This window comes from Neolamprologus multifasciatus, chromosome 20, assembly GCF_963576455.1.
Source record: "Neolamprologus multifasciatus chromosome 20, fNeoMul1.2, whole genome shotgun sequence".
In the NCBI taxonomy this organism is placed as follows: Eukaryota; Metazoa; Chordata; class Actinopteri; order Cichliformes; family Cichlidae; genus Neolamprologus; species Neolamprologus multifasciatus.
The window spans coordinates 16,355,763-16,378,123 of record NC_140458.1 but is presented as its reverse complement, the minus strand read 5'-3'; the positions used below and the strand labels follow the sequence as shown (position 1 = coordinate 16,378,123).

Here is a 22,361-nt window from a genome sequence, read left to right as displayed (position 1 = left end):
TCCTCTGCACGAACAGAGCTGAGGGCTGATCAGAGGAGCTGTATGCACCCAAGTGTTCACTCGCATGCAAATCTGTAGCATCTGCACAGATCTTCCTGCTGTCGTCAGCACAAATAAAGGACGTCAGTGAGAGAAAAAAGGACTCGGTTCACAGAAAACCAGTTTGATTTTTAATAATTACACATATTTACAAAGATGCGATGAAGCTAAATGAAGCAGACCTGGCCAGGATTATGTAAAAGCAGAACTGTAGTTGAATAATCCTTCATGGGGTTTGAGCAGCCTTCATGTTCTGTAAGGTGGAGTCAAGAGCTTCCAGTTTATCCATTGGTCCCTTAAGGGGGAAAAAAGCATCACTAATGTATCACCTGTGTGCAGGTAATAAAATACAGTCTGTGAGATGGAGTGTCGGGGTTGGAGGAGGAGGATGCTTCTTTTGATTAGAGGTGTGTATTTTCATTGTGACTGGAACTTCATTACGCCGTCTCCCTGCCTGTACAGGGCCTGCAGCTAATTGAGGCCCTGTGACTGATCAGCTAATTAATCCTATTATGAGGTTATTAAATTAGCGTCGGTCAGGTTTCATCACAAACAGCCAATTGAGAGCTTCTCCCTCAGAAGAACATGTATGCAGATACACACAGCTTGCATCAGAAGCACCGGGTTGTGTTGGAGACATGAATGTGTGCTCACTGATGTCCCAGCATTAAAACATCAAAGCTTCAGTTAGGTACTGATATGTTGCTTGCTGTGTATAAAAGGAGGCAGTATACAGAGTTAAAGTGTCCTGAAAACTTCATTATATAGTAAAGACAAACTCATGGCTTCGTACTGGTTTTTATAGCTGTTGTGCACCAGCAGCTGCATGGTGGAGGGCATGAATTATAATAGTGACCTAATCCTCCAACCCCTGACTAACACTCATCCAGAACATTCCAGCTGAGACTGGGAATGACCCACTTTTCTTTCTTTAGCGCCCCAGCAGTTGTCTCAGGGCACTTTTTTTACAGTATCTCTAGTACTGTAGGCATAGTCCTCAACAATCAGATGATCCTCTATAAACAGAGCTTGGCAACAGTAGGGAGGAAGAACGCCCATTTAATGGGAACAGACCTCTGCCAGAACCAGGCTCAGGGAGGGCGGCCTTTGCTGAGACTGATTGGGCGTCGAGACAAACTCCAAAGTAACACACCTGGAATTTAACCCAAAAAAGCTTTGTTCCCCCACACAGGGAAGACCCACTAATGTCTGTGAACACCACGGAAAAGCTCTCATGGCTTTTCTGCTGTTCTCCCATTTCATTTAGACTTGCAAACAGATTTCCAGCTGTCGTTGCAGCAGGTCACTGTAGACATGGAACCACACAGTAAGCCCATAAAGGAAACGGTGACAAGTTTCCCCCAGCAGGTCACACAGATGGTCACGCAGCAGCACCTGGTGAGGAGGAACCCAAAGCTGCATTTACTGTGGAAGCTGAAGCCAACGTCTGACAGCAGGCATGGGCCAAGTCTGTCTGCTGCTCCTCACCTATGTGACGATAACGCGGACCTTCACTGGGAAATATTACAATTACACATGTGTAAGGAAAGAGGTCAGGTCTCCTCCCAGCTGCTCGTGTCAATTACACATTCACAGGAAATGTTGATTATTTGAACGATTGGTTAAAAGTAAGAAGGTTTGTTTGTGTGTGGGGACTGAGGCAGCTTAGCGAGCTCCACACGCTGGACGAGAGTTCGGACATACCCTGGCAGAGTTTCAGCTGCGTTACCTGCTGCAGCCGTAACAGGTGAACAGAGAGGTGCAATCAGAGACACGGGAAATCATTTGATCTTTGAGGCACTTCTTAAATAAAAAGTTGTCACCCCCTTGTTTGTGAAAACAACAGAACACAAAGAAAAGTTTGTGGTTATGGAGGAACATGTGCCGCTTGCATCAATAAAAGGCATCATCAATTTTGGATTCACTAGCTACATCATAATACACAATAACAACATTTTCTCCTTTGTCATTGTACATTCTTGTGTGTGTGAGGCGTGGCCCCCCTACCAAGATAGAAAAAAAAGAAGAATAAAAAATTGCACGTAAAATTATTTAAAGTTGTTCCGCAAAGCCGTCGTATTCATCCAGGGCGTGAGATGGGCTGAAACGTGTTGATGGTGGCAGGCACAGAATGAAACGCTCACACAGCCAGTCCTGCTCTGACACGAGGATGGACTGACAGGGACAACAGGACCGAACAAAGAAAAGGAGAAGACAGCATAAAGTCAGGGAATGTTCCTGTAGTCCGGCTCCCGGCTCCCCAGGGAAAAACTCTCCGTCCTCCCGTTTGCCTTGTGGACAGGTCCAGGGGGAACTTCCTCCTTGTTGTCGCCTTTCTGAGTTGAGTTGGCTTGCAAGTTTGTTTGTTTGTTTCTGTTTTTGAACAGCAGCTCAGAGGAGGACGCTGGTTTCTCCTTCATACAGACTCTTCTGTGGCTAGCAGCAGGGGGTTGATGTATTCAAATCCCTCAAACTCGGACTGGTCTATTCTCTTGATGACGTCCCTGAGGAGAGAAGGATGGAAAGAACAATTAGAGGACTTGTTTTACCACAGAGCTACTGAGAGTAAACCAGGTTTGCTCCTGGCGTCTCTCAGGTGAGCGTCACCACATCTTTTTCCAGGTTTGGAATCTGAAGGAAGTAAAATTATGTTTTTGGGAGGGGTGGGGGAATGTCCATGGTGATTTGCAGACCATTGTTTAGACCATTTTCGGGCTCTGTACCCACTGAGTTATGGTTCTGTTTTCATTTTCTTGGCAATCAGTACAGGTATCAGTAGAACGTACCTACTGATACAAATACCACTAAATTTGCTTTAAGAAAGATGATTGAAATGATAGAATGTAGCAAGGTGATTAACTCAGTAATTCAGAAAGTGTAGCTCTGCGGGGATTTTCCACACAATCATCTTTCTGGTTTTAGAGAATGGTTGAGGGGAAAAAGAAAATATGAGTGAGCGGCGGTTCTCTCGGCACAAATTGTTGATGCCAGAGGTCAGAGCAGAATGCACAGACCACAGTGTATGCTCCTCCTGTCAGCTATGAACAGGAAACTGAGGCTACAGTTCACATAAGCTCACCAACACTGGACAATAGAAGATTAGAAAAACACTGCCTAGTCTGCTGAGTCTCCATTTCTGCTACAATGGTCACAAACTGCTAATCAGCATAAAGCATGGATCCATTCTTCCTTGTAGCAGCACTTGGTGTAATGTGGTGTGGGAGACAGTTTTTTGGCATAGCTCAGATCAGCCTGAACTAGTTTTTAACTGGCTTGAACCTTTCAAATGGATTCCACAATGACCAAATTTGAAATGTGTACCATGACGACTCTGTAGTATCTGTGTGATACTATCATGTAAATATGGACCAACACGTCTGAGCAACGCACAAAGAATTAGCAGAGTTGTGAGGATGAAGCGAGGTCCAAGCTGTTAATATCAAGGTTTACCTAATGAAGTGGCCTGAGCCACTTGTTGACCTTGATGCCTAAAGTTTGGCATTTGTCCATGTGCCAGCCTGTCCTATAAGGTGAAGGCTGCAGCAGGGTGGGGAGTGTGTGGACAGAAGAGTGCCCACACCAGCGTAACAGAGATCTGAAACATGCCCTGCTGTTCTTACTCTGATTGGGATAAACGTCGTGCTGCTGAAAATGATTTTAACCCTGGAGAACCCATGGGGTCAAATTTGACCCCATGGGTTCTCCAGGGTTAAAGGAAAATGCTGACGTATGACATCAGGTTTGTTTTTGGAGGATTCATTAGAAAGACTGTAGGTCTGTGGAGACACAGCAGGTTTTTAAGCTTGTTTTACTCTGAAACTTTTGCACGTTTATTAGCTTCAACTGCAAACACTGTGGATCAGTGTGTGGATCACACCATGGATCGCTCTGTGGATCACACCGCGGATCGCTCTGTGGATCAGTGTGTCCACGGCTCTTTCTGCACTCTCTCTTCTTCGTCTCCATCTGGTAACGCTTTCACGTTTTCCAAGTCAGCAAAAAGAACCATTTACATTGGTTGAACACACTGTTTGTTTTGGTTGTCTCCCAAACCTTCTCCACTCTCCTTTGTGTTTCCCCCTCTGTGGTCTTTCACTCTGCCTCCTTGTTCTCCCTGAAACTTGAAAACAAAAAAGCCCACTTTCTAAATCTAATGGCATTATTGTTGCTTGACCTACTCCCACAGTGCGAGTCCTTCACATGAGATCAGATGGAGAGAAAATATTTGCTTCATCAATATTCCAGTCTGCACACTCAAAGACACTATAGCGTTTCATTCACTTGTCCCGGTGCTCTCTGTGGGTGGGATCTGCAAGCTATCTGACAAAGCGGTGGCCCTTAAAGTGAGACTCCCACCCACCTGGTGGAGCAGGGAGAGGACCAGTGAACGTACCTATTGTTTTAACTTCAAAGCCCTCTGCTCCGTGTCTGCAGTGAGAAAACATCTTGGCCTTTCCCAGCAAGAGGCCTCCCTTCGGCAAGTGCTTAACCATGCCCCGCTCCCTTCCATTGGCCAACACAACCACACACGTACACACACACACACACACACACACACACACAGATGCACGAGTAAACAGCCTGTTGCTGCAGTAGGGAGAAGGCGGTAGTGTTGCTAAGGGACTGCATTTTTTTACCCAGCTGCTCCTAATCCACAGTTTATAAAGTTCCACCTGAGATTATTCCTTCGTTAGTGGAAGAAACAAACACATAAAGTATTCAGCCAGTTCCTGATTCATCTGCACAGTGGTTTTTGTTTTTCCTGACATCATGTCAGGGTCTTACAAGGATGGAAGGATCAAACGAACCAGCAGTGTGGAGGCTAACACAGCTCAAAAACACATCCTCTGTGGGAACGTGCAGCTGAGCCATCAGCTGATGTGGGCTGAGATCAGTGGACCAGTCTGAGCTAACGCTAACTGATGGCAATGTTTCAGCTGGGCTGGACGAGCACAAGGGTGATTAATAAAACGTTACACATTAGGTTATTCTTCAACATTACTAACCTCAGCTGTGCTATGCATTTTTGGAGACTGTGTGTGTTTCATTGCAGAACTGATCCAAAAGTTCATATGAATGAATCGAGGCAGATTTACCATCATCACAGCACACAGGCAGGTTTCACAGGAACTGAGGAGCCTCTGGGGTTCAGTTTGGCCAAAACTTGAACTCAAAGGTTTGATTAGTGCAGTGGTTCCCAAACTTTTTTTGCTAGGCCCCCCTTTGTTTTACAAGAAAAATGTCCCCCCCCCGCACAAACACATCCGCCAACCACACACACCCATATTTTGCTCCATTGCGGTTTATTTCACACCTCAAACATTTAGTAAACAATTAAGCAAATACAAGTAATCTGCAATAAATTAAGGTAGTAATAAAATAAACTACTAACTCTTATACGCTACGTCCACGCCTACACGGGTATTTTTGAAAATGCAGCTGTTTCGTCCACACGTAAACGGCGTTTCGAATCACCGAAAACTGAGATTTTTTAAAACTCCTTTTTTGCATTTACATGTGGACGAGGAATACAGAGTTCGTCACACAACATCAAAGGTATGTGCCTTTGTTCGCGTCATGCTGTGCGCCACGTTATTGTTTACATGAGATAAATTGCAGAATGACAGATAGTAAGATTAACAGTATTTTGTCTCTATCTTCAAGTTTTACACGCTTACATATAAACACGCAGTTACTGTCCCTCCATTTAGAAAGGCAGAGGCGTCACGGTGTAATTATTTTACGTGTAGTTGTTTTTTTCCTGTGTAGTAATGTTCAACATTGCTATCAATACATTTTTCAAAAAAATGTCTCTCTGTGCAAAAATGGGTTCAAAAACATAAACAGCTGTAGGATACTGTTAGTCCGTGATTTAGACAGGGGGAACAAAGTGTGGCAGGATCAGACTGATTTTATTTGTATCTCACTGTAACTTTACTGTATAAAGAGCTAACATCTCCAAAATGTCAGGAGTAGTTAGTCATTACAACAAGTGTTTGTGAACTAAAAATCAAGAATGTGGGATACTGTTTGTCTGTGATTTGAACAACCCAGCGCTGCTCCCCACGAAGGGAAAACCAATTCTGCAGGGGAGACCTACCTCGGCACTTGTGCAGGTGAAACCAAAGGGCAGATATGCTTCACCATATTTTCTCGTCTTTGGCTTAGAATGAAGTTGGTTTGGAAACATATTCAGCGATGCTTCATCTCCTGCTTTGCGTTTGTGTGGGCGCCCCGTGCTAGCAGTGTCCAAGAGTTTTTTGGATTTTTTTCCCCTTTCCATACCGCGCCTCCCCTGCAATGGCTCTGCGCCCCCTGTAGGGGGCGGGCCCCACACTCTGGGAAGCTCTGGATTAGTGGGAGCTAATCCATCTAATCTTTTCACACCAAAAAACAACAGGCTAGGTTTGTAAACTGGAAGCTCTCCTCTCTAAGCCCACGCTGAAGACGTTAGCGCTGACACGTCCGTGTTAAAGTGGACAAAGAGAGAAAAATACAAACGTGTTGCTCAAGTTTGTCTGCATCATTTCCTCAAATTTGTCTCATGTCCATCTCAGTCACAGTTGTAGCTGAACACTAAGCTGATGCACATACTTACAGGTGTACACTACCAGCTGTAATTCACACAGCTGTCTCCATTAGGTAAATGAAAGCTAAGGTGTGGCCTGGACATGTTTCCCCAACTATAAATGGAGCAGTTGAGCCATCGGTGATGGGTGATGTGGGCTGGCATTCAGATCAGTGGACCGCTCTGTAGTGCAGCTCTGTAAGTGCAGCTCTGTAGTGCAGCTCTGTAAGTGCAGCTCTGTAAGTGCTTTTAGCTGAGTAAGAATGTGTCGTGTTGACAGTGGTGACTTAGATAGCCACACTTCATTTTAGAAACAGCCAAAGCAAATATCCTAGTAAATGTCCCAGTAAAAGAGTTTCGTTTTCTCAGATCTAAAGGTATATTACACTACGTGCGACTTCATTATCATCATCCATACTATTATTGAGTTGAATCTCCTCCCACCCTCAGAACCATTTTAATTCTTAATGACAGATTAACAGTGAACACAGTGGTACATATTAGAGATGGACCAATCCGATATTACGTATCGGTATCGGTCTGATACTGACCCAAATTACTGGATCGGATATCAGCGAGAAATAAAAAATGTAATCCGATCCATTAAATATCAAAAAAGCACCTCACAAAAGTTGCTACACGGCGTAACTCGGCTCATAACCTAGCACGTTGCAGCAGTGTGTGTCACGTGATAGAGCGGCTGTGTGTATTTGTAGCGTCCTACCAAACCAGCATTTCATCTCCGAGGAAGTTTTCCCAGAGAGAAGTAAAGCAAGTGTGTAAGTTCATCTCTGAATATTTGTAAAGCATTCCCACGTTAAGCGTAACAACCGATATTAGGAGCGACTGCCTCTCTCCCTCTCTCCTGCTGCTACTTCAATCGTGAAACTGCTTAATGATCAGCTGATCGGCTTTTCGCGAGTCCGTCTCTCTTCTTTGTTTTTGGCCCACTTTGCACCAGAAAGAGGAGACCAGCGGCTGAACAACAGCAGCACGTTTAAGCTTGATAAGCTGTTGTTAGAATTTATTTAATATTACTTTGTACACCAGGATCTTTTTCTACGCAGCTGACGGCTGGTAACTGTGCAGGGGCGGATCGAGCAAAGTTTAGCCAGGGGGGCAGATAGGGCATGAACAGGGAAAAGGGGGCACAAAGACATACTTTTCTTTCTTATTCTCATTTAAAATGTGTAGCTTTTTAATAAATAATTATCTGACTCTTACACCCAAAGTTTTAATCTGATGTAAAATATATAGAAGTCCATTACTGTATATAGTAACTGTTAAGTCTAATATACCCTAGTAAACTATAGTACTTTTTCCTTTGGGAAGATACCATCTGTGCAGTCTGCAATTCTGTTGAAGAAAGATGTTGAATCTATTTAATTATTCTTGAAAAATAATTTATTTCTGTGCATTTTCCCCCTGCATCAAATTAAATTTGATTACATCGATTAAGCATCATGAGGTGGAGGGTGGTTTGTTTGTTTTTTGCTGGGAGTTTGCAACCCTATTAGTTAGGTTGTTTAATATTTCTGCTAAGTACTCTTTAAAATACCAGAATAGGGAGGATGGAGCAGGTTTAAGTTTATTAGATTGATTGTTATACCTGTATGTATTTTTTACATACAGGTATAACAGAATAGCTTTAGTGTTATTATTTATTTAAACTTGAGTATGAACTTATACAAAATGCAGCAAGATATTAAAAAAAACATTTTATTGATTAAAAAACACACTATATCGGATTCATATCGGTATCGGCAGCTATCCAAATTTATAATATCGGTATCGGACATAAAAAAGTGGTATCGTGCCATCTCTAGTACATATACACAGCTTTAATACTTTCTTACTACAAGCCTCATACACACACACAAACACACACACTCTTTCACCCTGACCCTTGCACTTGCCCTGGATGCATCTATCACACTGTGTGAGTGTGTAAACAGGTGCTACCCCTCAGCCTCCACGTAGCTGTGCGTACAGTTACATTTGAATGTCCTTGGTGACTTCCTGCTTCAGTTATCACAGTCACAAGAGTTTCAGAAAGCTTGACCTCTGACCTTGAGGCTGACCTCACTGAAATTCAAACTTTGAGTAGCGGCACCTTTGGTGTGAATTTCAAAACCCTGCATCATCTTCTCACACTCACAGTCGTGTCAGACACATTTTAATTAAATTCCATTTTGCTTCTATAGTGCCAATTCACAACAAGGCGCTTTATTGTAATAAGCTAACAGTCGGCAAAGGTAGGAGGGAAAAACAGCCTTTAAACAGGAAGTTGATCAGAACCAGGCTCAGGTGTGGCAGCCATCCAGTGCGACCTGCTGGTAGGTGAGAGCAGAGACAAGACAGAAAGTCTCACAGTTTGAAATATGACCAGTTTATCCTTATTAAAGGCTTTAAGGTGGTGGTAATGAAACAATTTCAGTCTTCCTTTTCATGGCAGATGGCTGCCCCTGAGCTGAGACAGACAAACCACTCACATTCACACCTGTATGCAATTACAATCACCAGTTAACCTCCAATAACTGCTCGTCTTGGACTGTGGGAGAAAGCCACATCAGTCGGAAAGAAGCGAGGAAAACATGCAAGCTCCACACAGATGGTGGATTCCAACCAGGACCTTCTTGCTGCGAGGCATCAGTGCTGAGCACCTGGTTATTTCTCTGTGTTAGCCCTGTGACAGACTGACAGCCTGTCCACAGTGTACATGGCTCTCCCCCTGTGGCCCTGAATTCAATGCATAGATAGGTGGTCTCACCAAGGGCTTGCTGATAGCAGGTTGTCTGGTTGTTGGGTTTTTTAGCTACGATGTGGTTGACTGTGAGCTGGCATTATGTAAGGGAAGATGAAGTGAATATATCAGAGATTTAGTCCATAATGACACAACAGCATCACACAGTTGGGGCTGGATGTACATGCATGATTCAAATTATTCGTGCAATCACTAAAACAATGCAACTAGCTGCAACACCTGCCGGTGAACATCACAGACAGACATGCAGCATCAGTGAATGCAAAGTAACGTAGGGAAGAGTATGACTGCACAAGTCTGGAAAGATCTGTTCATCCAAGAATGGGAAAAAAGGATTTAACAAAAAAAGTGAGCTGCTGCAAACACGTCATCGGCTCTGTGAGGACGTGCCACACTAAAGCAGTGCTATAGTCCTAGCTGCTATATATTCAGGCCCTTGAAATCCATCACTAAGGATCAAGGCTAGTGAAGACAAAGGCCTCGTTTCCTAAGCACAGGCAGAGCTTGGCCATTTTCTAAGATAGGGAGCTGGCACAGAAAGCCTCTCCTGCACTCCTCTCACATGCTGCCGAGGGCCCCCAGCCATCCTGGCTTTTAATGTCGCAATGTAAATCTCTAACATGGAGGGTTTACCCTTCTCTCTCCTTTCATGGCTTTCACTTCTCTTTCTTCTTGTGCCAAAGCCATCATGAGTGGGAGAGAGGGGAGACTGGAGAGCTTTTGCATCACCCCCTCCTAGCGAGAGTGGGCAACGTCAGCCCCTCTCCTTAGTAACAGGGAAGAGGAGGGGGTGGGGAGATAAAGTGCGAGACACAGGGAGGAGCCGTGCATCTTCTTTTGACGTGCTGCAGTTTTTGATGCCAACTTGCTATCTCTGCTGCTGAACTGGTCACGTACTCCCCACCCCGTTCTCCCACTCATCTCCCTCTTCTCACCACTGCACAATTTGGACTTCTTCTACGATCGTCTTCCTAAGAGTTAGTCGCAGACTCCCGTCATCAAAGTCTGACACAAACGAGCTGGGATGAACTTCAGAGACATCTCGCTGCAGCCCCTTAATGAGCTGCGAGACACAGCCACTCCGAGGCTGGTTTTGAACATCGATATCTGCTGAACAGCACAAACTTCAAACTGGATGCTTCCCAAAGACATCTGCCGTGGGTGCAGATCATGACGGGCATGTAATAAGGCCGCCAAGTGCAGCACAGTCAACAGCTCTGCAGTGATAATACCAATTACTGACAGCACGAAGGGCGTCATTTATTTTGGAGTGAATTCCAAGTCAAGACACTGCGGAGGTACAGATGATCACGAGCCATGACAAACAGGCCCCCGGCAGGCAGACAGCTCCAGGAGTTACACAATCTAGAGGTTTTTCAGCCATACTGTGTAAAATTCTGCTGAATTCCACATAAACTGTATATGAAATATGGAGGGACCATGAGCTATGTGGTGCTGCAGTGGGCACGCATTGTTCTTAAACACAGTTTAACGCATGTTACAACTTCACTCTGAAAGACCAAAAACAGCCCAAACAAGACCAGCTGTGTGTAGCACGCCACCAACACCCACATGTCCTTCAGTTTTCAGGCCCCTCTTCTGTGGAACCAGCTTCCAGTTTGGATTCAGGAGACAGACACTATCTCTACGTTTAAGATTAGGCTTCAAACTTTCCTTTTTGCTAAAGCATAAAGTTAGGGCTGGACCAGGTGACCCTGAATCCTCCCTTAGTTATGCTGCAATAGACGTAGGCTGCCGGGGATTCCCGTGATGCATTGGGTGTTTGTTCTTCACTCACTATGTGTTAATAGACCTCTCTGCATTGAATCATACTTGTTATTAATCTCTGTCTCTCTTCCACAGCATGTCTTTATCCTGTCTTCCTTCTCTCACCCCAACTGGTCGCAGCAGATGGCCCCGCCCCTCCCTGAGCCTGGTTCTGCCGGAGGTTTCTTCCTGTTTAAAGGGAGTTTTTCCTTCCCACTGTCGCCAAAGTGCTTGCTCATAGTGGGTCAAATGATTGTTGGGTTTTCTCTGTATGTAGTATTGTAGGGTCTACCTTACAATATAAAGCTCCTTGAATCGACTGTTGTGATTTGGTGCTGTGTAAATAAAATTGAATTGAAAATTGAACGTCCATGCAAACAAAAATTACACAGTCCAGCAGTGTGCCAGATCCAATTATTTTAGAAGGCTTCTTAGTCTGTCGTCATGCTAGCAGGGATCCCATTATTTAAAGGTGCCTAATGGATTTAATTATAGGTTCGGCTTCTGCTTCTGAGCAACAGTTGTGCTGATTAACAGCAGGCTTGGACCGGCCTTATAAAGCTCAGAAAGTGCAGATAGTCATTAAGTTATTCACATAAAACAAAGACAGATGCCAACAGGAAACAGGGAGGGAAACAGTAATGAAGAGCAGTGCTGTTAGCAGGGAAACAATGATACCAGTGCACATGCTCCAGGAAAACCGTTCACAGTGTACACCGACGCACGAAACAAGTCACCAAGGCCACTGAAGTGTGGCTCGATCACACGTGCTGACAGGGTTTCCTACTCTGCAGTGACATTTTGTTTAATACTGCACTGTCATATTTTGGTTTTGGTGACCTCAGCTTTTTGTTGCTGCACAAACATCTTACTCCATCCTGTAAGAGCCTTCAGTCAGAGCCCAGCAGTGTTTACCACACAGTAGCTCTCTAATGTCCACCATGTAACTGTCACAGCCAGACAGTAACACCTCTGTCTGTATTATCAACTCGGACTTATGTGAACCGTTCCATAAAGGCATTGTGTTCCTGCCATCATGATCACAAGCTCCATAAATCCTCAGAAGGAGAAATTCAAGTTTTGGAGCATCGAGAATCAAACCAACATGATGTTTTCTAACATTGGCTGGGATAGATCTGCTGCCAAAGCCTTATGGAATCTATTTAGTGACACAGAAAGGAAAACAGGATGATGTGTTCCTTTCTGTGTCCGTGGTTGTGTAATATCTTTAAGCCTTTTCTCTTCAAAGTTCAGCCTTAAACAAGGGCTCCACTCAGATCCTGGAGCTGCATGTTTGCATTAATCAAAACAAGCCCCCAACATTGGAAACTCACATGGGGGCATTCTTTATTGGATGCAGGAGTCTGCTGGGAAGATGGTCCACCCAGTGTTTGTGTGACGTTACAGAGTGAGCTCTGTTTTTAGGCTCTGTGTGACCAAGACAGGATGGACTGTTGTCTTCACTGAACACCTCTATAGTGGCTGCTGCACATCTGTATAAGAAACACAGAAGCAGCAGTCCTGGGACTTACATCTTTCCTCTTCCTTTCAGTTGACCTGATCTACTCATTTCTAATCCTGTCCATCCTGGTCATTCCCAGTGAATCTCTCCCACCTCCAGCTCATTACAATCTTCTGAATATTTGCTTTCACAAATCACCCATAACACACATCTGCACCTACTCCACTCTACCTGCACGCTCTTCTTCTGTCTGTTGTTGGATGGTTGACTACAGGCATTTAAACTCTTCTCTGCTCCTTGTAGCTGCCCGTGCCTCTGTCTCATTCACACTCATTATTCTGTCATATTCTGCTGATTTTCATTCCTCTCTCTCCAGATCTTGCCTCCACCTCTCAACGGTCTCATCCACCTGTATTAGAGCGATTAGAACATGCTGTAGGTATTACAGGTACTGCGCTGCAGTGGTTTGTATCATATCTATCTAATAGACTCCAATTTGTGCATGTAAATGGAGAGTCCTCTTCACACACTGAGGTTAATTATGGTGTTCCACAGGGTTCAGTGCTAGGACCAATTCTGTTTACATTATACATGCTTCCCTTAGGCAGCATCATTAGAAGACATAGCATAAATTTTCACTGCTATGCTGATGACACCCAGCTCTATCTATCCATGAAGCCAGATAACACACACCAATTAGTTAAACTGCAGGAATGTCTTAAAGACATAAAGACCTGCCTTCCCACTGTCACCAAAGTGTTTGCTTATATGACTGATGTATTATTGTAGGGTCTACTGTACAACATAAAGCACCTTGAGGCGACTGTTGTTGTGATTTGGCGCTGTATAAATAAAACTGAATTGAATCGGATTGATCCTGCTCCGGCAGATCCCACTGTCCTTTGGGAACATCAGTGTCTATGGATAGTTGTGACCTCACTAGCTGTCTATCACTGCTGCAAACTAGAGGAGCTCAGAGCCGACCCCGATGTAATCACACCCCCACCTTGAACCATATGTTACTCCCTCTATCATATGGTATGATCCACAAAGAGACAGGACAACCTGTGTTTAAGCTGTGATATTATTATGTTTTCACTGCTGCACACAGCGCTGAATGCTCCGTATAAGAAAAACAAAGACTTATTCTGAACTGGGAATCATGCAAAGCTACTCTAAGGGAGTCCAAAAACAAAAATATGGAGTTATCTGTGAGAACCCTCCATACAGTTCTTCTGAGTGCTTGATGATGGCAGTAACTGATCACAGTAAAGAGCTATCATGACAAAACAACAGTCATGCTTACGTTAAGACAGATGTGCAGTTCCACACATGAAACTTTATTCACATAAGCTTGACTTTAATGAAGGCTGTGTTTGAGCTGAAAAGCAGTACTTACTCATCGTCTGGTGTTAGCTGCACTGGTTCATTAGTAAACTGCGTGTCAAAGTTTTCTAGGCCGTACTCATCAGAGATTTGAGGTTTGAAGGGCGGCGTCACTTCTTTCTTCTCCAGCTGAGTGAAAACAAACAGAGTGTATTACATATAACAGTTGCTTTTACTCACTGAGAGTGGAGCCATGAAGTCAAATAAAAAAAGGCACATTTTCACAAGTGTAGACACCCCCACACCCACATTTCCACAGTGGAGGAGTTTATGTGTCCCCTCTGATCCTGGGAGCTGTGTTACCCAGGGAAACAGCCCCTGGTAGGGTCTGACATGTCCACTTGGTCCCGGGGAGGCAGGGAGGGAGGGGGCGAGGCAAAGAGCAAAACCCAGTGAGTGATTCTGTGTGAATCAAAATCACCAAAAAGACAAAGGACTTAATGGCACATATTTGACATCCATCATCAGTGTGTGATAGCCTGATGTCACTGAACAGGTAACGTGAAAGCACAAACATATTCTAACACATCTGCACCAACATTTGGCCAGATGTGAAACAGTGAAGCTTGGGCTCGTGTTGCTGTATTTCTGCGTGGCGATGAAGCCAAACAACAGAACGAAGAAGGTTGAGGCAGCAGAATAATTATGCCTGAGTGATTCAGCCAGAGTTTTTGTCTGATTTGTTTCCATGGTTTCACATTCGTCCCTCATCCTGTTCAAATGTGTGCTGAGGACATTTTCTAAGAACACAATGAAGTCAGACGGGCACAGAAAGACCACAGGTACCCAGCTTCGCTCGTCATGCTGCGTTTCACTGTTTTCTCTTTAGAAAGCTGGGTGAAAAGAAGCCCTAAAATAGATGTGACCATCTGGGATTTAGAGGCTGAGCCAGACCACGGGTACCATTTTCTTATAGTTGAACATTAAACAATGACCATATTACGTGATGTCATAGATCAAGGTGTGTGCCCAGCCTCATGCTTCACACAGTGAACATGGGCTTCAGCTATTCTGCCAAAAAGTTGTATTCTTATTTTAAAGTATTTTAATGTCTACACTGGATCAGTGGGGACGCACAACCCACAGCATCTGTGTTCTGAGACACTGCTGCTGGAGACATTTCCATTTTATCTACTGTGTGTCATCGGTGACACATACTGGTTCTTCTCCACTGAGTCATCTTTCAACTGGGATTTCATTTAAAACAGAGAATCACAGAAGCTAAATGTGGTGTGTAGGAAGGGTGATGAGCGTCAATTGTGTTGGTGTGGTTGAAAAACTCTGAGCAGGTGGAGTGTTCGAGGACGGCTGATTGAGCCTTACCACTGTTCAGATGGTTCGGGCTTAGTGTTGGTGGGTGGAGTCTAAAAGGATGATGATGCTCCTTGTAAAGGCTGAATCATCCAAGACTTTTACACAATGTGTCTGGTGTTGTGTACCTACAAGAGAATCTCGATGTTTAACATTTGACACCATGTGAAATCCAGACTTCCCAAAGCCTGCAGGAAACTGCAGCTCCTCTCCAAGAATGAGTCTATTATCACCTCTACTGCATTAAAAACCATCTTTATGACCTGATCCAGGAGCCAAACAAACAGTTTCCCATCATAGAAACTTTGTGGAGGGCATGTTCTCCACACCAGGTGGTGTGAAAAACATTACAGATGAAGAACATTACAGATGAAGAACATTACAGACATTACAGATGTGATAGGCAGCTGTCTGTAGGCCTTACTTTCAGGACCTGGACTCACAAAAACCTGGCCCTGATCACAGGGTGGGTCAATCCTAGCACCACAGCTGGGAACCAGCCAGCTGTGGTGCTTAGCTGTGATTACTGTGTGTGTGTGTGTGTGGTTTAGTAGTTGATGCACTTTCTAATGTTATTGGTTCAAAGTGTTTTCAGCTTCAAACAGATAAACACCAAATAACTCACTTTGTATGTTTTTCTATCCATCAAATTTGCCCACATTCTCCCAAACACACACACACACACACACACTCTATTTGTTCATTTCTTTTTCAGGTTTTCGGCGCCTACCTACACACTCTGTCAGTTTCACCCCCTCACATCCTGTCTCCATCTTTCTCCTCTCGCCTCTATCTTTCTTACTCATTCTCCATTCTTTTATCTTGTTACACTGCTCTCCTCTCTCCTCCTACTTTCCCCACTCTTTCTGATGTGTTGCTGGGCAGGCTTAATCACTGTGTGTTGGTAATGAAGTGAAAGCCTGGAGTGAGCCCACACACACACACACACACACACACACACACACACACACACACACACACAGGCAGGATCTGAAACATTAGTACTACACACATGTTGAAGTGTGGGGAAAGTGTCCCTGAGACCACATTGGGAGATGCAAGAGGTCAGTGAACGTCAGGGCTGTGCAGGTGCCTGAGATCACAACACTGACCGTGTGTGTGTGTGTGTGTGTGTGTGTGTGCGCAGGCGTTAGTGTCAGTGACGAGCTGTCATACATGTCTCTCTCACACATGTAAAATGACGGTGTGCCACGCTCGCTGTCTGAGTGCTGCTCTCAGCCTCTCCATCATTCTCCAAAACAAGGACAACATCAGGGAGGCCAGTCACCATTCATTTACTGTTGGTTTGTTTTTTATCAGTGAACGTCCCACAAAGAAACGTCCTGCATTGTTGGTCCACAGCTGGAGACAAAGGGACCCCACGGCTGTGAGACCCTCTGTGTTTCATCGAACCTTTTAAATGTGGGAGGAGCTGTGACAGCAGTAGCTGGGCACCTACCTGGTCTTGTGTCAGCCTTTGCTGCTCACTACTTTTAACTTCACACTTGGCCTTGGACTAAAATAAAAGAACTGTGGAGAACGGATTTTTTTTGTTATTACAGAGAGAAAACTTCCCTCAGGAAACATGTGATGAATATTAATATGTGGTAACACAGTGGTGGTACACCACGCCTGTCAGGTCCTGAGACAGGTCTGAGGGCAGAGAGCGTTACCTCTCCAGCTCGCTCAGCTCGCTGTCCCTCTGCTCTGTGTGGACTCTGCTCAGGAGCTCTGCTTCCACATATCACCCACTGTGTCCTTGGTGTGCACACAGACACACTAAGACTTAGATAAGTTTAAAACATATCCTGATACATAGTTTTTTTTAATGTGATACTTAGAGATCAACATTTCCCTATGCACCATCGTGAAACTGACAACACAGCTGTGTTTTCTGTTTGGAGACTATCCTCAGCATCCACGTGTATCATGTATCATCCAATGAAACAGCTGAAAACCGTCAGCCTCCAGTCTGCATGGTAAGGGCCTCCGACTTCGGGCCTCCGACTTTGGGCCTCCGACTTCGGGCCTCCGACTTCAGGCCTCCGACTTCGGGCCTCCGACTTCGGGCCTCCGACTTCGGGCCTCCGGGGTAGTTCACGTCTCACTACTCCAGGTATCATGTCTTCTAATAGTATGTTCAAAGTGCACACATGTAATTTTCATCAGAGTTATGAGAGCAGCCACAAACAGAATGCTTCAATTTGAATCCCAGTTATTGTGCACCACCATTCCTATCTCAAGTCCCGCGTGGACACTCCCTGAAATCACCATTTTCATAGTAGATGTTTGTTAAACCTCAAATTAAGACAGCAGAAAAGTGTAATTACCCTCCTAAGAACAGTGGAGAAGAGGAAGCGTGGGTCTGAGACGGAGGTGGGGGGACGGGGAAACATAGCTGTGAAGAAATCTGCAGACATTACATGTGTAGTTCTGTTTGTCAGCACACAGCCATCACCTCTCTTCCTAAGCTCGCTGAAACAGCTCTTTCCCCACACCTTCATGGTATGACTCTGCACATCATCTTTGTTGATCAGAACCACCACTCGCTCCTCGACTGCTCGGGCCTCCTCTGACTGCAGGCTTATGTTAAACAATCCTGTCAAAGGAGCTGCTCTTTCTCCACAGGTGCTTCACCTGGACCAACCACCTGTCTCCATTCATTGGCTTTGTTTTTATAAGTGCTGGATAAAGTGCTGTGGTATGGTACTGTCCACTGTGTCCTGTCTGTAAGTCTTTTTCCTTTTGCCAGCTGTTTGCTGTTCGCCTGGTCTCTTGTTTATTTTGATCTTCCTGACTTTTCCACTTTTCCTTTGCTAACCTCGTCCTTTGAATACTTATACTTCCTCAAGTCTGCTTGTCCTCTTTCCTCCACACACACCAAACACCTTCTTAGCAGTTTTCCTAACCATTTCAAATATACTTTCCCAGTCATCAGGCAATATTTTCTTACCACTCTGAGCCTGTCTCCAGTTTTCCTTCCTCAGCTTCCATCATTTAATCATTGGCTTTATCTTCACTTCCTCTTCTTGGTTTCATCCTACAGACTGTTCACTGCTGCCTAAGAAGATTTGCTCCTTGCAGTCTCACATCTCTTTCTTAATGCACTTTCAACATAAGATACAGTCTACCTGTGTGCACCTTCCTCCACCCTTATAAGTCATTTATTGTTCCCCCTCTTCTTCAAATGTGTGTTTACTGCAGCTGTTTCTGTCCTTTTTGTCTACTATCATCTGTATGTCTCCATTTCTCTCCACAAGCAGAAACCTCCTCATCACCTCTGTTTCCTTCACATACATGTAATTCTATTCTATTTTATTTACACAGCGCCAAATCACAACAACAGTCGCCTTGAGGCGCTTTATATTGCACAGTAGATTGTACAATAACACATACAGAGAAAAACCCAACAATCATATGACCCCCTATGAGCAAGCACTTTGGTGACAGTGGGAAGGAAAAACTCCCTTTTAACAGGAAGAAACCTCAGGCTCAGGGAGGGGCGGGGCCATCTGCTGTGATTGGTTGGGGGTGTCCACTGAAGTCTGCTCCAATCAATTCCAGTCAGTTTTATATAGTGCTTATAGTTAGTTGCTTAAATCACCTCTCTCCACCATTTCATCCACCCCAGTATTCCTCTTTCTCTTCTGACGCCGAGCTTGTGGGGCACACACACTAACAACACTCAACAAGTCATGGTCCTGTCTGTGTGACACAGTCCCTATCCTCACGTCCATGCTTCTCCCAGCACCACACACAGTTGTTGTTAACTTGGATCCCAAATGATCTGGTACAGGAATCTCATTCTTCACGGTCCCATATCATCAGACCTTGGCACTCGGAGTACACTGGCTTGTCACCTCCATGTGGCTGGGTGACTGTAGTACTTTTATATAACATTTCACATTACAGCTCTGAGATGGAAGAACAGTATTGATTATATTGATCTTGAGAAAACTGTTTTCTTAACCATCTCAGGAACTGATCTGAAACCAAAGGCAGAGAGTGAGACAAGCTGCAAACCAGTAAAAACATCTTTACCAGCACGCTGTCATCAGCAGTTGTCCAAGAGCTCCATACAATGACTTTATGTAAAATCAGTTAAAAATGCTGATGATAGCCGTAGCAGGTGATTTAATAGAAGACTGCAGTAACCGAGTAGATTTGTTCCCTGCTCCTTTCCAAGCCCATGCATTTGGAAATCATTGTGAGACTGCAGTGTGTATGTTGTGTTTAAGATGAAATAACTTTAATACACAACGATGCGTTTTCACTCAGACTTTAGTTCTTACCTGTTCCCAGTCTATACTGCGGAAAAACGTGTGGGACTTGATGTCTGTGAAGCCTGTCTGGACCTGACAACCCAGCCGCTCCTTGGGATCCTGTTGGAGCCAAAACAGCTGGTCAGGAACATCAACAGAAGCTGCTGTAGTACACATACTGTAAGAACTGCCAGGAGTGTGATGAAAAAGACCAATTATTATATTTTATTATCATTCAAATGTTGAACTATACATGAAATGACTGTCTTGAGGACAACAACAAGAATTTCATTAAGTACTACAAAGGTATGTGTACATGTGGCACAGCCTCCCTGTGCACTGCTCATCACAACAATCATGCAGGTGACATACAGAGGTTTAAACAGGACATGGAAAAATGAAACCACAGGCTCAAATGCAGTAACGGTCGTTGTTCTGTAACCTGGTCTTTAACCAAAGACACCTTTGCCTTTGTCTCCTGTGCACGTGGTTTTTCTCGTTGTCTAAATATCCCACAGTAAAGTGATGCATCCATCACGGACACTTTTTATCCAGCTATCCAATCACAGCAGAGGGGAAAAACTACAGTCATCAACTCTTACTTGTAGTCCACAGGGCTGCTTGTACCAAATGAAAGTTTCATGTGCTTACAACACATTTATTTCTGCTATTCTGCATCACTGCAACCAAAGCATCTCAGGTTCAAACAATAAGTGCTGAGTAGGGATCTCATCTGGACGTTTGCAGTAGAGCACCTGGTTCTTCAGCTGATTGATATGTACACCCCTGACTCTGGTCACAAGAGAATTAGCTTTTATCAGAGATGGTCGAATATGTCAAAATAAACTGTGAGTAACAACATGGCTATCAGATGAGCTCTTATACAGAGTAGATGATGAATGGTCTGCATTTATAAAGCATGGTCATCCAGGGTTATGCTTGACCAGTTTACTGTGGACTTTCTGCTGAATCATGCTTGTTATTAATCTCTGTCTCTCTTCCAAAGCATGTCTTTATCCTGTCTTCCTTCTCTCACTCCAACCAATCGCAGCAGATGGCCCTGCCCCTCCCTGAGCCTGGTTCTGCCGGAGGTTTCTTCCTGTTTAAAGGGAGTTTTTCCTTCCCACTGTCGCCAAAGTGCCTGGAAAAACTCCCTTTAAAAACTCCTGAAACTATGTGTCAGCCTCAGGCCAGACTGCCACTGGGTCTGTGGTGTGCCTGCTTTCACTCCTGGCTTTAGCCTTGTACTTAGTGCACAGACATGATGCTGTTCTTAAAAAGCATGTGAAATTAAGTCACTACATTCAGTTTCACACATGGACTAAAGTTTTCTTGGCCTGACAGAGGTGCCTGCCTTTAAGCAGCAGCAGCTGCAGCAGCAGCAGCCTGGTCCAAAGACGTCGTGTGAATAGTTCAGCTTGTATTTTGGTGCTTTCACTGTTATCGTGTGTGCTGCTTCTGTGGAGCCAGCTTTCTAAATGAAATCATGCTGGAAGTTTCCCTCATCAGAGTGGGTCTGAGGTGGACTAGTTCCTGTCAGTGTTACATGTGAGAAAGTGCTGCTTATCCCAGCAGTAATCTAATTACTGTGTCACTTTCACCCTCTTTATCGTCCACTTTCAATGATAAGAAACAACCAGTCTGGCAGGAGTAGCAGTCTGTGTTGTTGTTCTTCCAAGTCGAGTGATCCAGCACGGTCCTGACCCCGGTGCCAAGAAACCCTCGAGTGGATTACCACATATCCTTTGTTGGGTAACTGAGTTGTACTGTGTAAATACTAAAATAACAGCGGCACAACCGTCCACTCAGAACTAAACACCGAGGCCTACATTGTAACATAGCCCATGCTCTGGGCCACAATCCCACACAGTGAGCAGCAGAGTGCACGCAGGAGGAGAGGGTGCTTATGGGAGGGACTGTCTCACCTTGTTTAGAAAGCCCTTGAGCACGCCGGCAGCTTTCACCGACAGAGACCTTGGGATCCGAATGGGCTTCTCGAGAATAACTGTTGGCAAAAAGAAGGACGGCAACAAAAGAGAGAGCGAGTGAATTAAAAGGACAATCGTGAGGAGGGAGGAGAATGATTCACAGTCCAACCTGCCTGTGGGTGACTGTGTCTGCTGCGTGGGAGGCAGAGAAAGGGCGGAGATGCAGAGGACACTGTTCTATTCTCTCTCTCACACTTTTTGTGGTCTACTAATAGCCTTGAGACTCCCACAGCTAACAAGAACAAAATGCAGTAAAAACAGTTTCTCCCTCAAAACCCAAATCCAGAGATGAAGAACTGCATCACAGCTCCTTTTAAACATGCTATTCACCCATTTTATTATTATTTTAAACCAGTGTGCGTGAACGCTCACCATCTGAGATCCAGTTTCTCTTAAACCCAAAAGACATCTGCACCCAGGACAAGGCAAACACAAAAAGAGGAGAGCTGTGTTTTGTGACTAGAAAGATGGGTATTTTACTAGCTCGATGTTCCACTTAACTCAAGTTTTATTTATGCAGCACAGAATCACAACAGCAGAGCCTTTAAGGAGCTTATCCTGTGTAGATATTACAGAACTGACAGTAAAGTTGACCTTGAGATGTGCTGATGCTCTGAACTGCAGATCTGATGTGAGAAATGAAAGTTGTCCTGTTGTGCATCTATAAAATAAAGTCTTATTTATCTGATACTGCTGTGTGGTGCTGTGCCTTTGACCAGGTGATTAAAGTTGATGGTCAGCTGTAGTAGAAACAATCAGACAGGTAGTTTCAGGTGAGTCATGACACTTAGAGAGAGGAGAACTCCCAGTTGCT

General features: G+C 44.5%; 1 protein-coding gene and 1 long non-coding RNA gene across 8 annotated transcripts in view; both read right to left on the bottom strand.

Annotated features, from left to right (window-relative positions):
• Window positions 1–147: 147 nt before the first annotated feature.
• Window positions 148–22,361, bottom strand: part of prkcz (protein kinase C, zeta) — a 99,640-nt gene continuing 77,426 nt past the window's right edge. For 4 of the 7 annotated variants that reach the window (XM_085146749.1, XM_085146752.1, XM_085146753.1 and 1 more), the window contains 4 exons: window positions 21,485–21,564; window positions 19,590–19,679; window positions 14,000–14,115; window positions 148–2,543 (listed from right to left, as the gene is read on the bottom strand). In XM_085146749.1, the coding sequence (XP_085002875.1) occupies window positions 2,456–2,543; window positions 14,000–14,115; window positions 19,590–19,679; window positions 21,485–21,564 (374 nt within the window). In that variant the 3' untranslated portion in view covers window positions 148–2,455. Of the gene's footprint in view, window positions 2,544–11,383; window positions 13,010–13,999; window positions 14,116–14,235; window positions 14,389–19,589; window positions 19,680–21,484; window positions 21,565–22,361 lie in introns of those variants that run through there. The other 3 variants (XR_014871646.1, XM_085146754.1, XM_085146750.1) reach the window with 3 other exon arrangements.
• Window positions 16,209–19,583, bottom strand: LOC146494705 (uncharacterized). Its single transcript, XR_014871647.1, has 2 exons — window positions 17,376–19,583; window positions 16,209–17,304 (listed from the first exon to the last, which is right to left on the bottom strand). It is a non-coding gene; the product is annotated as an uncharacterized LOC146494705 (long non-coding RNA).